The sequence below is a fragment of the Oncorhynchus tshawytscha genome, linkage group LG29 (genome assembly GCF_018296145.1).
Source record: "Oncorhynchus tshawytscha isolate Ot180627B linkage group LG29, Otsh_v2.0, whole genome shotgun sequence".
Lineage (NCBI taxonomy): Eukaryota > Metazoa > Chordata > Actinopteri > Salmoniformes > Salmonidae > Oncorhynchus > Oncorhynchus tshawytscha.
The window spans coordinates 25,569,793-25,586,439 of NC_056457.1; the positions used below are offsets into that span (position 1 = coordinate 25,569,793).

General features: G+C 47.3%; 2 protein-coding genes across 4 annotated transcripts; both read left to right on the forward strand.

Moving 5' to 3' along the window:
- Positions 1-2,361: 2,361 nt before the first annotated feature.
- rpl22l1 (ribosomal protein L22-like 1) lies at positions 2,362-5,397 on the forward strand. Its single transcript, XM_024392477.2, has 4 exons — positions 2,362-2,467; positions 4,472-4,585; positions 4,761-4,882; positions 5,040-5,397. The coding sequence occupies exons 1-4, from the start codon at positions 2,459-2,461 to the stop codon at positions 5,182-5,184; spliced, it is 390 nt and encodes a 129-aa protein (XP_024248245.1). The 5' UTR covers positions 2,362-2,458; the 3' UTR covers positions 5,185-5,397.
- A 126-nt stretch (positions 5,398-5,523) lies between these two features.
- slc7a14b (solute carrier family 7 member 14b) lies at positions 5,524-15,717 on the forward strand. Of its 3 annotated transcripts, none has more exons than XM_042308689.1 (10): positions 5,524-6,321; positions 6,409-6,455; positions 7,388-7,482; positions 10,332-10,809; positions 11,918-12,154; positions 12,250-12,467; positions 12,593-12,739; positions 12,829-13,037; positions 13,150-13,964; positions 14,824-15,717. In XM_042308689.1, exons 4-10 carry the CDS (start codon positions 10,515-10,517, stop codon positions 15,246-15,248), a joined length of 2,346 nt encoding a protein of 781 aa, XP_042164623.1. In that variant the 5' UTR covers positions 5,524-6,321; positions 6,409-6,455; positions 7,388-7,482; positions 10,332-10,514; the 3' UTR covers positions 15,249-15,717. The 3 variants fall into 3 exon arrangements, with proteins under 3 accessions (XP_042164623.1, XP_042164622.1, XP_042164621.1); XM_042308688.1 differs by having other exon boundaries at positions 5,524-5,820; positions 6,249-6,321; positions 6,409-7,482; XM_042308687.1 differs by having other exon boundaries at positions 6,409-7,482.
- The last annotated feature ends 930 nt before the right edge of the window (positions 15,718-16,647 follow it).

Genomic DNA, 16,647 nt, shown 5'->3' on the forward strand with positions numbered 1-16,647 from the left:
AAAAACTGAAAAATTGGGCGTGCAAAATTATTCAGCCCCCTTAAGTTAATACTTTGTAGCGCCACCTTTTGCTGCGATTACAACTGTAAGTCGCTTGGGGTATGTCTCTATCAGTTTTGCACATCGAGAGACTGACATTTTTTCCCATTCCTCCTTGCAAAACAGCTCGAGCTCAGTGAGGTTGGATGGAGAGCATTTGTGAACAGCAGTTTTCAGTTCTTTCCACAGATTCTCGATTGGATTCAGGTCTGGACTTTGACTTGGCCATTCTAACACCTGGATATGTTTATTTTTGAACCATTCCATTGTAGATTTTGCTTTATGTTTTGGATCATTGTCTTGTTGGAAGACAAATCTCCGTCCCAGTCTCAGGTCTTTTGCAGACTCCATCAGGTTCTCTTCCAGAATGGTCCTGTATTTGGCTCCATCCATCTTCCCATCAATTTTAACCATCTTCCCTATCCCTGCTGAAGAAAAGCAGGCCCAAACCATGATGCTGCCACCACCATGTTTGACAGTGGGGATGGTGTGTTTAGGGTGATGAGCTGTGTTGCTTAAACACCAAACATAACGTTTTGCATTGTTGCCAAAAAGTTAAATTTTGGTTTCATCTGACCAGAGCACCTTCTTCCACATGTTTGGTGTGTCTCCCAGATGGCTTGTGGCAAACTTTAAACAACACTTTTTATGGATATCTTTAAGAAATGGCTTTCTTCTTGCCACTCTTCCATAAAGGCCAGATTTGTGCAATATACGACTGATTGTTGTCCTATGGACAGAGTCTCCCACCTCAGCTGTAGATCTCTGCAGTTCATCCAGAGTGATCATGGGCCTCTTGGCTGCATCTCTGATCAGTCTTCTCCTTGTATGAGCTGAAAGTTTAGAGGGACGGCCAGGTCTTGGTAGATTTGCAGTGGTCTGATACTCCTTCCATTTCAATATTATCGCTTGCACAGTGCTCCTTGGGATGTTTAAAGCTTGGGAAATCTTTTTATATCCAAATCCGGCTTTAAACTTCTTCACAACAGTATCTCGGACCTGCCTGGTGTGTTCCTTGTTCTTCATGATGCTCTCTGCGCTTTTAACGGACCTCTGAGACTATCACAGTGCAGGTGCATTTATACGGAGACTTGATTACACACAGGTGGATTGTATTTATCATCATTAGTCATTTAGGTCAACATTGGATCATTCAGAGATCCTCACTGAACTTCTGGAGAGAGTTTGCTGCACTGAAAGTAAAGGGGCTGAATAATTTTGCACGCCCAATTTTTCAGTTTTTGATTTGTTAAAAAAGTTTGAAATATCCAATAAATGTCGTTCCACTTCATGATTGTGTCCCACTTGTTGTTGATTCTTCACAAAAAAAATACAGTTTTATATCTTTATGTTTGAAGCCTGAAATGTGGCAAAAGGTCGCAAAGTTCAAGGGGGCCGAATACTTTCGCAAGGCACTGTATGTTCCCATTGATTCTTTAAGAATATATGCCTTGTGCATAGTTCAACTGTCATAAACCATCAGAACCCAAAATGTAAGCTTGTTTTACTCCAATGTTTGTAAACAAAGAAAATGTAAACAAACTATATAGCCTCAACATGGTTCAAACTATCATGTTGATATCATGGCCGGTCAATCCTTGCATCCATAGCTCTGTATAGGAATTTGAGAGTGACTACATTTCTCCAGCCCTATCCCTCATCTTTTTACCGAACCAGGGGTGGGGAGGCCTCTGTTATTGTTTCTACTGCCGAGTACCCCTTTACATTTCTATCCCACTTTGTAAGGCAACAACGTGAAAAAGTTAAACGGGTGGTAGACTTTCTATTGGCACTATATAGAAGATTTGGATAAAAGAAAGATCAAATAAGGTGTGTGAGCTTGTTGGTCACTCATGCATGCTTGTGGTCAGGCTACTCAGTAAGCATATTAGCAACAATACAGACCTATTACATCAGTAAATCAACGACCCTGCTTTTCTATCTGTCAATGATTGACCACTCTGGGTGCTGTCTGGGTGGGTAGTGTCTGGGTGGGTGCTGTCTGGCTGCTCTTTGGACCCGACCTGGCCTTTGGCATGGAGCAAAATAACATAAGAACAACCAATAATAACCAATGAACCCCTCATTTCTTTCAAACTAATATAGCAGTACAGTAGATTTGTCATAAAATATACAAAGCAAAGTTTTTTTTTTAAATATAGCATTTAAAAGGCAAATTACAGAAAAATTGTTCATTTTACAACTATATACCACCAGTGATTTATTTATTGAAAGTATGGGGAAAGTATTTCCTTCATTTAATTCATCAGTGTACTGCAGTCTACAGTAGAATATCCCAAATTCCAATTTGAAATGCCATTCCTGAACAATGACCATATTAGGCAAAGGGCTCACGTAACGACGTTGACGAACACCGCGGCCGACTAACGCAACTTCCTTTCTACTCCGTACACTCAAGATGGCACCGGTACGTGAAAAGAGCTCGACAGAAAACCCTTCTTATCATTGTTAATTTCAATTTATTTAACAAAATGTGCACCACTTTACATTATACATCAATATGTATTTCTGGGGTTATGTGATTAAGTAAAGGCAGCAATTAGGCAGCAAGGCTAAGCTAGCTAGGCTTGCATAAGGTTAGCTAGCTAGCAGTACACGTGTTCAGTTTCAAAGTTATCATTACTGTAAATCAGCGTTTGTCAAACTCTTGTCTTGGGGATCCCAAAGGGGTGCACGTTATGGCTTAACACTACACAGACACAGCTGCGTGAAGATGTTTTGAGTTGGTGGTGCTGATAAGTGATAATGCATTCTATCACCGGATTTGGTGTGGTATACAGTTAAGTTTTATTTTTGAGAATTTAAACAAATGGGGGTTAATCTGAACAGGGTCCAGACGAATTTGGCCTTTTTAAAAACCCATTTCAAGCAATTCTAATTCATTTAGGCCTACATGACAGGAGACTATTTTTTTAATACTACACAAGAGTGGCTAATCTGACACTCAAACTACCTAGGCCCAGATTACCAAAAGCATTTTAGACTAAATTAATTGTTAGAACCATAGGATTTTATAATTTTAAGATTACAATTTAGCCTTAGAATGCTTTTGGGAATCTGGGCCATGGTCAAGACCTGGCCCAGGGCCAATAAAAAGGGAGACACAAATGAGTGTCATGGCTGTCCACTGCAGTACCTGGTTCGAATCCAGGCTGCATAACATCCGGCCAGGATTGGGAGTCCCGTAGGGTGGCACACAATTGGCTCAGTCTTTAAAAAGTACAACATTAGGAGGAAATAAATAGTATAGGCTACTAAATCAACTTTCCAGTGATACTGACTCACCCAATGAAGATAGCATGAATATGGGTAGCCTTCTCACCATACCAGTGATGGTCTCAATGTAGGCCTGAACTACTTTGAAAAAGCAGTGCGGTTCATCAGTTGAGAAAAAAATGTAACTTCAACTGTCAAATTAGTCTTTTCACCAGTTGTAATTTGCTTTCCAAACATATTTCATGCGATTGTATTTTGAAATGGCTTTATCTATTCACTGACAGCGTGATGAGAAGTACAAACCGGCGAGCAAAAATGCCATTCAAGTCAGGACTGACAGCCATTTTGAGCATACCCATGACTTCACCAGTCAAATGACCAGGGTGAGGTTCCAAACCCTTGCCAGCTAGCACATTTGTTTCCTTGAAAGTTGTGGGAACATACGTTTTTGGTTTCCCATTGGTTCTAGGAACAAAACCATACGTTTCCTGACCGTTTAAAATATATATTTTGTCATGTTCGGATAACGGAAGTGAAAATGTAGCCAGTTTAGGGAATGTACATTTTTAGGTTGCAGGGAGGTTTTATTAATGTAAAGCTTTGATTATTTGAATCAGCTGTGTAGTGCTGGGACTAAAACCAAAATGTGCAGCCCTCGGTCCACCCCAGCACTGAGTTTGAGAAACGCTCTAAAGTCATTTCCGAGCATAGATTCAAGAGGTTTTCCCAATCTAAAATATTTGTTTACTTTATAAGTATACATTTGATCTACCTTTGGATTGATGGTCCAGTGTGAATTAGATCCACTGTGCTGTATAATAAAGGGGAATTTGCTGTTCTCATTCCACGGAGGGGCGAGTGTCTGCAGGATTTTGCTCCTCCCTTGTACTTAAACTGGATTAAGGTCACCATTTAGTAAAGCGCTCCCCTCACCTGGTTGTCTTGGTCTTAATTGAAATGAAAACCCAAAATCCAGTAGACACTAGGCCCTCTGGAATGAGTTTGACACCCCTGTATTACACTACTCTAGTCTAAGGAAAACTCAATCATGTTGGATTCATCCCTATTCTATCCTCTGAGAGCCATGGTTTAGAATCAGGAGGAACATTAGATTGAGGAATGCCTGTCATGGCGATCAGAATCATTCCTGTCGTTTATATTTCTATGATCTGAATGCCATGGTTGTTTTCCCTAGCTAAAGCAGAAGAAAAAGACTGTGGTCAAGAGGACCAAGAGGGGGGTGTCCTGGAAGTTCACCCTGGACCTGACCCACCCTGTGGAGGACGGCATTTTGGACTCGGCCAACTTCGTAAGTTACCAGCCCTGCTTTGCCTGACACCACCTCCTCATCATTAAGCAGGCTAGGGACATTCTACTTTATTATTGTGTTGTGTTTGCCTAACTCTGTGTGTGGACTAGGGTTCCATTCCCTAGCTCAAACCCTAGGGTTCTCTTCCCTAGTGTCACTGTGCTCTGTCCAACAGGAAACATTCCTCAAAGAGAGGGTAAAGGTCAACGGCAAGACAGGAAATCTGGCGAATGTAATCGAGATCGCCCGCCTGAAGAACAAGATCAACGTCACGTCACAGAAGCAGTTCTCTAAGAGGTGGGCTGTTGGTGTCCGTAGTCTACTACTCAGCATGCCTTGTTAACCAGGAGTAGGTTTGAGAAACACCCTAGACTCTACCCTTTAGGACAGATCTGAAGTGTTCTTCTCCCCTTCTTTGACGTCAAACTCATTATCCTCTCCCATTTGTCCACAGGTACCTGAAATACCTGACCAAGAAGTACCTGAAGAAGAACAACCTCCGTGATTGGTTGAGAGTCGTGGCGTCAGACAAGGAGACCTACGAGCTGAGATACTTCCAGATCAGCCAGGAAGAGGAGGAGTCAGATAATGACGAGTAGAACCAAGCTCCGCACACCTGCCCCAGCATGTAGGACTGGAGACTGGCCGGTCCCACACACACACACACACACACACACACACGTCACCTGCGTGTGAGGGAAAGTAGTTTGAGAGACCTTTCTTTTTTTCAGTGGATGGACTGCAAACTTCAGTGTGTTTCATCATGAGCTGGAGTCTTGATAGGATAATAAATGAGATCAACAAAACAGTCATGGTGTGTTCTGCCCGTTTATTTTGTGGGTGCATGACTTTCAATGAAGTATGAGTTTCGGTGTGGAATAATTGTCACAGAATTTCTCAATGACCATCACAGGTGTAATTCCCGGTATGTCCACATGATGTCACCAGTGTACTGTGTCCTGTTGTATTGTTATACAGTGCAAATCAGCACGGCTAACAGCAATATGCTGGCTAAACCGGAAGTTTTTTTTTTTTAAGAATATAAAATAAATAATCTTGACGACGCACTGCTCTTAGAATATGGAGTACGGGATTATCCTGTAACCAGAGCATGAACCCTACTCCTATATGATCTTTACTATACTCCACCTCCAGTACCCCAGGTGGCAGGTAGCCTAGTGGTTGTGTTGGGCCAGTAACCGAAAGGAGCTGGATCGAATCCCTGAGCTGACGAGGTAAAAATCTTCTGGCCTTGAACAAGGCAGTTAAACCAATTTGTCCATAACTGACTTGCCTTGTCTGCAGCCTTCAGTTCACTATAATCCAAACAAGTCTTTCTGACCAACTAACCGTTTATAAATGTAATGTTTTGGTAGCAGTAGTCTGGGCTGAGTCAGTGTTTTTACTCTGTTATTGTCTGCCTAGTTTGAGTTTCCTTAATCTTATGTTATATAATCTTGGCTGATGTCAGAATGCTAGTGAATGTTTTATATTTCCAGATTTTGTTTTCCCTTTCATCTGTGTGGGTGTCCTTCAGTACAAACCATTCCTCAACGTAGCAAACGTTCAAACGAACTGAAAGCACCCCTGGTTTGTTAGGTGTGTGTGGATGCATGGGTGTCTCTAGGTTTGTTCTCACTCTCTAATCCGCTCTCATCTGCAGTGGATAAAACACACGGCCGTAGGAATGCCCAGTGCCCATTTCACCCTGGATGACCCTGCAACTGCACAGTAGTGTATGTTTTCCTGTCTTTGTCCGTGTGTGTGTGTGTGTGTGTGTGTGTGCTTCTACTGACTCTCAGTGTGTCTGCTTTATATTGCAGGGAACTGTGTATGTTATTAGCCCTGAGACTGATTAGTCAGGCTGCAGGTAAGTAACCTGACCTGTTCTGTCAGATGACAAGCAGATTACAGCAACGATACAATACTGGAGTAGCTATAAAACTGTCCTCAGACCATACCTAGCCCTATCTCTGCTAACACCTCATCCACTGCTCTCAGGGGTCTTAGATCTCTCATCTCTGCTAACACCACATCCACTGCTCTCAGGGGTCTTAGATCTCTCATCTCTGCTAACACCACATCCACTGCTCTCAGGGGTCTTTGATCTCTCATCTCTGCTAACACCACATCCACTGCTCTCAGGGGTCTTTGATCTCTCATCTCTGCTAACACCACATCCACTGCTCTCAGGGGTCTTAGATCTCTCATCTCTGCTAACACCACATCCACTGCTCTCAGGGGTCTTTGATCTCTCATCTCTGCTAACACCACATCCACTGCTCTCAGGGGTCTTTGATCTCTCATCTCTGCTAACACCACATCCACTGCTCTCAGGGGTCTTTGATCTCTCATCTCTGCTAACACCACATCCACTGCTCTCAGGGGTCTTAGATCTATTCTCTCTGCTAACACCACATCCACTGCTCTCAGGGGTCTTAGATCTATTGTCTCTGCTAACACCTCATCCACTGCTGGGATCCCCTGGTTCCAGGCCTGTGGGATCTAATATGAGAGGGCTGTTGATTAAATGAGGCCAGTAGAAATCACATTTCTCGGGGTATAGTGGTGTAGTTAACCATTGACGGACTGAGTCTCTCCTCCCTATAGATAACACACACCTGCCTCATTCCCAGGTTTCATACAGTACAGCTGGACACACACCACCCAGCTGGACACACACCACCCAGCTGTACACACACCACCTTGGTGATGAATAATAGACTTGACTCTGATCACATGGACTGGCTACTGAATAATTTAGCCCCTTCTCTCCCTTCGACCTCCTCTTTCACCTCCCAGTCCGGCCTTGGCTGCTCTCTCTTTCTCTGCAGTAAACATGGACCCGAGGTAAAGCTTCTGTATCTGCTCATTCTCCTGGGGAAAGCATCAAACGGGTGAGTGTTTATTCTGGGTCCTGTATGTGCATTCATTTACATATGTGTTGAAAGACTAGAGATGTACTGTGTTATTCACCTGTCTATTGTGGTCTTGCCTGTCTGTCAGTCACCTGTCCGTCAGTCACCTGTCTGTCAGTCACCTGTCTGTCAGTCACCTGTCCGTCAGTCACCTGTCTGTCAGTCACCTGTCTATTGTGGTCTTGCCTGTCTGTCAGTCACCTGTCCGTCAGTCGCCTGTCCGTCAGTTACCTGTCCGTCAGTCACCTGTCCGTCAGTCACCTGTCTATTGTGGTCTTGCCTGTCTGTCAGTCGCCTGTCCGTCAGTTACCTGTCTGTCAGTCACCTGTCCGTCAGTCACCTGTCCGTCAGTCACCTGTCCGTCAGTCACCTGTCTATTGTGGTCTTGCCTGTCTGTCAGTCGCCTGTCCGTCAGTTACCTGTCTGTCAGTCACCTGTCCGTCAGTCACCTGTCCGTCAGTCACCTGTCTATTGTGGTCTTGCCTGTCTGTCAGTCGCCTGTCCGTCAGTTGCCTGTCTGTCAGTCACCTGTCCGTCAGTTACCTGTCTGTCAGTCGCCTGTCCGTCAGTTGCCTATCTGTCAGTCACCTGTCCGTCAGTTACCTGTCTGTCAGTCACCTGTCCGTCAGTCACCTGTCTGTCAGTCGCCTGTCCGTCAGTTACCTGTCTGTCAGTTCACCTGTCGTCAGTCACCTGTCCGTCAGTCACCTGTCCGTCAGTCACCTGTCCGTCAGTCACCTGTCTATTGTGGTCTTGCCTGTCTGTCAGTCGCCTGTCCGTCAGTTACCTGTCTGTCAGTCACCTGTCCGTCAGTCACCTGTCTGTCAGTCACCTGTCCGTCAGTCACCTGTCCGTCAGTCACCTGTCCGTCAGTCACCTGTCCGTCAGTCACCTGTCCGTCAGTCACCTGTCTATTGTGGTCTTGCCTGTCTGTCAGTCGCCTGTCCGTCAGTTACCCGTCTGTCAGTCACCTGTCCGTCAGTCACCTGTCCGTCAGTCACCTGTCTGTCAGTCACCTGTCCGTCAGTCACCTGTCCGTCAGTCACCTGTCCGTCAGTCACCTGTCCGTCAGTCACCTGTCCGTCAGTCACCTGTCCGTCAGTCACCTGTCTATTGTGGTCTTGCCTGTCTGTCAGTCACCTGTCTGTCAGTCGCCTGTCTGTCAGTCACCTGTCCGTCAGTCACCTGTCCGTCAGTCACCTGTTCGTCAGTCACATGTCTGTCAGTCACCTGTCCGCCAGTCACCTGTCCATCAGTCACCTGTGGGTTCTTTATCGTGAAGCTGCAGCCTACATATGGAAACCCGTTTTTTTATTCATATATCTAATTTAATTTTGTTCCTCAGGGAAATGTATCTTGTTTAAATCAGTAACTTAATGTTACTGTCAGTAGTGTAGGTTATAGATGTACACAGAGGGTAGTTTGTTGTCTGTCGGCTGTAGTTCTCCACTGTGATGTGGGATCAGGTGCTGTCTGATGAATATTTTAGAGGGAGTCTCGCTCTAGTGAGAGAGGAGAAAAGGTGACGCCTTTATGTTCTAGTGTTACTTACAGGCGTACCTACAGGCGTACCTACAGGCATACGTACCTACAGGCATATATGTACCTACAGGCATATATGTACCTACAGGCATATGTACCTACAGGCAGACGTACCTACAGGCAGACGTACCTACAGGCATACGTACCTACAGGCATACGTACCTACAGGCATACGTACCTACAGGCATATATGTACCTACAGGCATACGTACCTACAGGCATACGTACCTACAGGCATATATGTACCTACAGGCATATATGTACCTACAGGCATATATGTACCTACAGGCATACGTACCTACAGGCATATATGTACCTACAGGCATATATGTACCTACAGGCATATATGTACCTACAGGCAGGCATACGTACCTACAGGCATATATGTACCTACAGGCATATATGTACCTACAGGCATACGTACCTACAGGCATATATGTACCTACAGGCATATATGTACCTACAGGCATACGTACCTACAGGCATATATGTACCTACAGGCATATGTACCTACAGGCGTACTTACAGGCTTACTTACCTACAGGCGTACCTACAGTACAGGTGTATGTACCTACAGGCGTACCTACAGGCTTACTTACAGGCATATGTACCTACAGGCATATGTACCTACAGGCATACATACCTACAGGCATACATACCTACAGGCATACATACCTACAGGCATACATACCTACAGGCATACATACCTACAGGCATACATACCTACAGGCATATGTACCTACAGGCTCACTTAAAGGCATACATACCTACAGGCTTACTTACAGGCATACGTACCTACAGGCTTACCTACAGGCTTACCTACAGGCATACGTACCTATAGGCATACCTACAGTACAGGCGTACATACCTACAGGCGTACCTACAGTACAGGCGTATGTAGCTACAGGCGTACATACCTACAGGCGTACATACCTACAGGCTTACCTACAGTATTACCAACAGGCATGCGTACCTACATTCTTACCTACAGGCGTACGTACCTACAGGCTTACCTACAGTATTACCAACAGGGATGCAAACCTACATTCTTACCTACAGGCGTACGTACCTACAGGCTTACCTACAGTATTACCAACAGGCATGCATACCTACATTCTTACCTACAGGCGTAACTACAGTATTACCTACAGGCATACGTACCTACAGGCATACGTACCTACAGGTTTACCTACAGGCTTAATGCTATCACCTGTGTTCAGCACTCACTGTCTGGCCGTCAATCTGTCTAACATTTACAACAACACATTATTTTTCTGTCTTTACAGAGACCTCAGAGCAAACTCCAACTCCAGAACAGTGTGGACTGAAGCTGGCATGGATACTCTCTGACACAGAGACAGACAGAGAGAGAGACAGAGAGAGAGACAGAGAGAGAGACAAATGAGAGGGAAATAGTGATAAAGGAACAGATTGGAGGAAACACACACATCCATCCCGTTCCCACCGCTATGGCAGAATGGCTGAGGCGTGTGTCCTGGGGAGATGCATGGTACAGCCTGTACTCCCGCCTGCTCAGGACCAAACCTGTGGGTAGGATGGGTCAGGGGTCAGAGGTCAGCGACGATATCACAGAGGTAGGGGGGCTGGCTAGGGTCCTGACGACAGCTGACCTGGTGTCGCTAGGGGTGGGGAGCTGCGTTGGCACAGGGATGTATGTGGTTGCCGGGCTGGTTGCTAAGGAGATGGCGGGGCCAGGAGTGATCCTGTCCTTCATCATCGCTGCTGTGGCTTCTATACTGTCAGGTCAGAGACACGTACTAGTCAGCCACCAATTGTGCAAGTTCTCCCACTTAAAAAGATGAGAGAGGCCTGTAATTTTCATCATAGGTACACTTCAACTATGACAGACAAAATGAGAAAAAAAATCCAGAAAATCGCATTGTAGGATTTTTAATGAATTTATTTGCAAATTATGGTGGAAAATAAGTATTTGGTCAATAACAAAAGTTTATCTCAATACTTTGTTATATACCCTTTGTTGGCAATGACAGAGGTCAAACGTTTTCTGTAAGTCTTCACAAGGTTTTCACACACTGTTGCTGGTATTTTGGCCCATTCCTCAATGCAGATCTCCTCTAGAGCAGTGATGTTTTGGGGCTGTTGCTGGGCAACACAGACTTTCAACTCCCTCCAAAGATTTTCTATGGGGTTGAGATCTAGAGACTGGCTAGGCCACTCCAGGACCTTGTAATGCTTCTTACGAAGCCACTCCTTTGTTGCCCGGGCGGTGTGTTTGTACTGCAGCGCCAGCTATGCCGCAAACGGCCGCGACCGGGAGGTCTGCGGGGCGACGCACAATTGGCCCAGCGTCGTCCGGGTTAGGGAGGGCTTGGCCGGTAGGGATATCCTTGACTCCTCGCTCACCAGCGACTCCTGTGGCGGGCCGGGCGCAGTGCACGCTAACAACCAAGGTTGCCAGGTGCACGGTGTTTCCTCCGACACATTGGTGCGGCTGGCTTCCGGGTTGGATGTGCGCTGTGTTAAGAAGCAGTGTGGCTTGGTTGTGTTGTGTATCGGAGGACGCATGATTTTCAACCTTCGTCTCTCCCGAGCCCGTACGGGAGTTGTAGCGATGAGACAAGATAGGAGCTACTAAAAACAATTGGATACCATGAAATTGGGGAGAAAAAGGGGTAAAATAAATAAAAATATATATACATATATATATATTTAAAAAATCCTACAATGTGATTTTCTGGATTTTTTTTCCTCGTTTTGTCTGTCATAGTTGAAGTGTACCCATGATGAAAATTACAGGCCTAAATACTTTTTTGCGCCACTGTATATGTGTTTGTAGTAGTTTGACATGTATGTGTGTTTAACCTGGGTCAAGTGTGTGTCTCTCTTCCAGGTGTATGTTATGCAGAGTTTGGCGTGCGTGTCCCTAAGACAACTGGGTCAGCCTACACCTACAGCTATGTCACAGTGGGGGAGTGTACGGCCTTTTTCATTGGCTGGAATCTGATCCTGGAGTACCTAATTGGTACTGCAGCCGGGGCGTCGGCTCTCAGCAGCATGTTTGACTCGCTGGCCAATCACAGCATCTCGAGCTACATGATAACACACCTGGGGACACTCAGAGGCCTGGGTGAGTGAGTGAGTGACTGTGTGTGTGTGTGTGTGTGTGTGTGTGTGTGTGCGTGTGTGTGTTTGTGTGCCTATAATCTCCCCTCCCCCCTGCAGGTAAAGGGGAGGAGTCGTACCCTGACGTCCTGGCCATGGCCATATCGCTGGTTGTCACGGTAATTGTGTCATTAGGGGTTCGTAACTCGGTAGGGTTGAATAACGTTCTGAACATGGTCAACCTGGTGGTGTGGTGCTTCCTGATCATCTCTGGACTCTTCTTTCTCTCCGCTGACAACTGGGAGGCAGGAAACTTCCTGCCCTACGGATGGTCCGGGGTAAGAGATACGCTCAGCTAAACCCAGTCAAACACGAATACGCAGGCACACACACACAACAGCATTCACCGAGACACACACACACACACAAACACATTAACCTCTCTCTGATGTGTGTGTACCAGGTGATGAAGGGAGCGGCCACTTGTTTCTATGCCTTCATAGGGTTTGACATCATCGCTACGACAGGAGAAGAAGCCAAGAGTCCCAACACCTCTATACCCTATGCTATTACTGCTAGTCTGATAACCTGCCTGACTGCATACGTCTCTGTGAGTACACACACATCTCCATCCTCTCTGCCGTTACTGCCTTCATTATTACGTGTGTGTGTGGTATTAATATGTGTGTCCCTCCCTAGGTGTCTGTGGTCCTGACTCTGATGGTTCCTTATGACCTGATCGATGGTTCAGCTCCACTGATGGAGATGTTTGCAGTGCATGGGTTCCTGCCAGGGAAATACATAGTGGCTGTAGGGTCTATAGCTGGCCTCACTGTCAGTCTAATGGGCTCCCTGTTCCCCATGCCCAGGGTCATATACGCTATGGCTAGAGACGGGCTGCTCTTCAGGTGAACAGCACATGCACACAGGCATGGACACACACACACACAGACTAATGTTATGAAGATGAATGTTCACTAAATGGTAGTAATGTGTGTTTATTGCTGTGTGTGTGTGCAGGTTCCTGGCCAACGTCTCTCCGTACACTCACACTCCAGCAGTAGCGTGTCTGGTGTCTGGCTGTCTGGCTGCTCTCATGTCTCTCCTCGTCTCCCTGCAAGATCTCATAGAGATGATGTCTATAGGAACGCTACTGGCTTACACCTTGGTCAGTGTGTGTGTCCTGCTGCTGCGCTACCAGCCCGACACAGACACACACAACTTCCTGCCTGGGGAGGAAGAGGAGGGGCCTAGGCAGAAAGAGGGCGTGATGGCGGAATGCGATGACGGAACTCTGCCCACCAACGATGACCAGATGTTGATTGGAGGAGCAGACTCATCGACCTTTGACCCTGACAGCTCCGGCTACCAATCGAGCGGTGTTGCAGGTGAACCTGGCGACTCTGGCAGCTTCCACACCGGCCCCTCCTCGCTGTTGAAGAGGGTTCTAGGTAGTCGTTACTCCACCCTGCGTGTTCGCCTGGGGATCCCTGACGCCTCGGCCCGTCCCACCCCGTCCTCCGGTCGCATGGTGACACGCTGCACCCTCCTCCTCTTCCTCCTCTCCTTCCTCCTCTGGGCCACTGTCATCTTCGGCGTGGAGCGAGGGACCGGAGCGGGCTCGGCCGTTTCAGGTATCGTAGCGACACTATTGGCGGGCAAAATAGCAACCATACTGGTGGTGATCGTGCGCCAGCCTGAGAGTGGGCGTATCCTGCCCTACATGGCGCCGTGCGTGCCGTTTGTCCCCGCAGTGGCCATCTTGGTAAACTCCTACCTGATGCTGAAACTGTCGCCGCTCACCTGGGCACGCTTCGCTGTCTGGTGCACTCTGGGTTAGTTACACTGTCTCTAGTCACTTCCTTCATGTGGAGAAGAGAGCCTCCTCTCTCCCCCCTCTCCTCTCTCCCTCTACCCTCCTCTCTCCCCCTCCTCTCTCACCTCTCTCTCTCTCTACCCTCCTCTCTCCCCGCTCTCCTCTCTCCCCCTCTCTCTACCCTCTCTCCCTCTACCCTCCTCTCTCCCCCTCTCATATCTCCCTCTCCTCTCTCCCTCCCCCTCTCCCTCTACCGTCCTCTCCCCCCTCTCATATCTCCCCCTCCTCTCTCCCTCTACCCTCCTCTCTCGCCCTCTCTCCCTCTACCCTCCTCTCTCCCTCTACCCTACTCTTACACCCCTCTCTCTCTCTCTCCCCTCCTTTCTCTCCCCCTCTACCCTCCTCTTACCCCCCTCTCCCTCTCTTCTCTCCCTCTACCCTCCTCTCTCCCTCTACCCTCCTCTCTCCCTCTAACCTCCTCTTACCCCCTCTCCCCCTCCTCTCTCCCCCTACCTTCCTCTTACCCCCTCTCCCCCTCCTCTCCCCCTCCTCTCTCCCCCTCTCCTCTACCCTCCTCTTACCCCACTCTCTCCCCCCCCCTCCTCTCTCCCCCTCCCTCTCTCCCCCTCTCCTCTCTCCCCCTCCTCTTACCCCCTCTGCCCCTCCTCTCTCCCCCTCCTCTCTCCCCTGTCCCCCTCTCCTCTCTCCCCTCTCCCCCTCCTCTCTCCCCCCCTCCTCTCTCCCTCTCCTCTCTCCCCTCCTGTATCTCCTTATCTTTCCATCCATCTGCTCCTCTCTTTCCTTCCTCTATCCTCTTTCTAGGTGTACTGATCTACGGTTGCTATGGGATGTGATATTATTATGGTCTGTCTCTCTAGGTATACTGATCTACGGTTGCTATGGGATATGGAACAGCTCTTTGGAGATCAGCACCAGAGAGGAACAGGCTCACGCCAGCACCTACCAGCGCTATGATGACCACCTTGACGACACCTTCTCCCCTGACAATGACCTTGACCCCCAGGACAACCAGGAAGAGGGGCGCTACCAGGGCTGGTCAGCTGAGAAGGGCTACCACTACCAACAGCAAAACCAGGATCAGAACCAGGATCCGGAGGGTGACCAGTACCAAAACCACTATCAAGATGGCAATCAAGATGGCAACCAGTACCAGGATAGCTCCCAGTACCAGAACCAGTCAGGTTATCAGTCTGGCCCTCAGGGCTCCTTTATGGGATCCAGGGGAAGAACCAATCAGGGCTACACAGATCCACAGGAACCCGGGGGCTCCTCTTGTGATTGACAGCTGCAGTGGAACACACCTACTTCCTGTTTCACTGGGCACTAGAGGAGAGGAAGGGCAGAGGGCTCCTGAATCCCTCATCAAGCCCCACACCATAGGCACTTGAGTAGACCTGAGAGGACAGGAGAAGTGAGCTATATGGCAACCATTCTACCTGGTCTAACACTGCATTATAAACATACATACAACATGCTGTGTTTAAAATCTATCTATCTATCTGAGAGTGAATCAATTATACAGGAGCAAACATGCTCTTATACTACCTATTAGTCTGACTCCACTGGTGTGACATTGTACATGGGTGAGTTGGTTGGAAAACATTTAAGATTATTTTGTTTTAAAGAGTGTGATCATTCAAAAAAGAAAGTATTTATTGTTGAATCAGAGTGTGTAAATGTGTGCAGAAAGAGTGATCTGTGTTTTGCTGTTGTCTGATAAACTGTCAATAAAACAAATACATCTGAGAGAACACCTGTCTCTGTTCCCTTACTACACTAAAACACTAGGACACTAGAACACTAGAACACCAGGACACTAGAACACCAGAACACTAGAACACTAGAACACTAGAATACTAGGACACTAGAACACTAGGACACTAGAACACTAGGACACTAGGACACTAGGACACTAGAACACTAGGACACTAGGACACTAGGACACTAGGACACTAGAACACTAGGACACTAGGACACTAGAACACTAGAACACCAGGACACTAGAACACCAGAACACTAGAACACTAGGACACTAGAACACTAGAATACTAGGACACTAGAACACTAGAACACTAGGACACTAGGACACTAGAACACTAGAATACTAGAATACTAGAACACCAGAACACTAGGACACTAGAATACTAGTGGTGTAGAAGGAGGAGGTTCTGGAATTCCAGTGAACGGAAAAAGTTGAGGAGGGTGGTGTCCACCTGGCCAGCTTCCTGTCTGGCAGGATGTGAGGTCATGGTCCTCAGGATGAGGTCATGGTCATGAAGACTAGCCAGCCATGTGGATGTGTCAATCACAAGTTCTCTGCAGCTCATAATCCTTTTTTACATTCTTTCTCACACGTTGGCGCTCTTGGCGTGGTTGCCTGTGATTAAAGTGGTAGCAGTAGCGGAGGGGTTGATGGGTGTGGTGCCTGTCTGGCACCCCCTGCCTGTCTAGACTAGTAGTAGCTGCTCTCTTGCCACTGGGGGTTCCCCAAGTGGTTGTCACCGTGGCAACACAGAATCATAGTGCTCCCCAGGAGACAGAGGGCGGAGCCGACCCATCCAGTGTACAGTGAGATGCTGAATTACAACAGACCCTCCTCTGCATGAGCACCAATAGCAAACCAGATAGTTGACACCAATCCACAGAGCGCTGGAAAGAGAGTTGGTTATTGTCTACAGATG

Coding starts and splice junctions, on each gene's coding strand:
- rpl22l1 (XM_024392477.2), top strand. Junction 4,586..4,760: donor TTTTGGACTCGGCCAACTTC/GTAAGTTACCAG, acceptor TCTGTCCAACAG/GAAACATTCCTCAAAGAGAG. Junction 4,883..5,039: donor CAGAAGCAGTTCTCTAAGAG/GTGGGCTGTTGG, acceptor ATTTGTCCACAG/GTACCTGAAATACCTGACCA.
- slc7a14b (XM_042308687.1), top strand. CDS start 10,515: ATGGCAGAATGGCTGAGGCGTGTGTCCTGGGGAGATGCATGGTACAGC. Junction 12,740..12,828: donor GCCTGACTGCATACGTCTCT/GTGAGTACACAC, acceptor GTCCCTCCCTAG/GTGTCTGTGGTCCTGACTCT. Junction 13,038..13,149: donor AGAGACGGGCTGCTCTTCAG/GTGAACAGCACA, acceptor GTGTGTGTGCAG/GTTCCTGGCCAACGTCTCTC.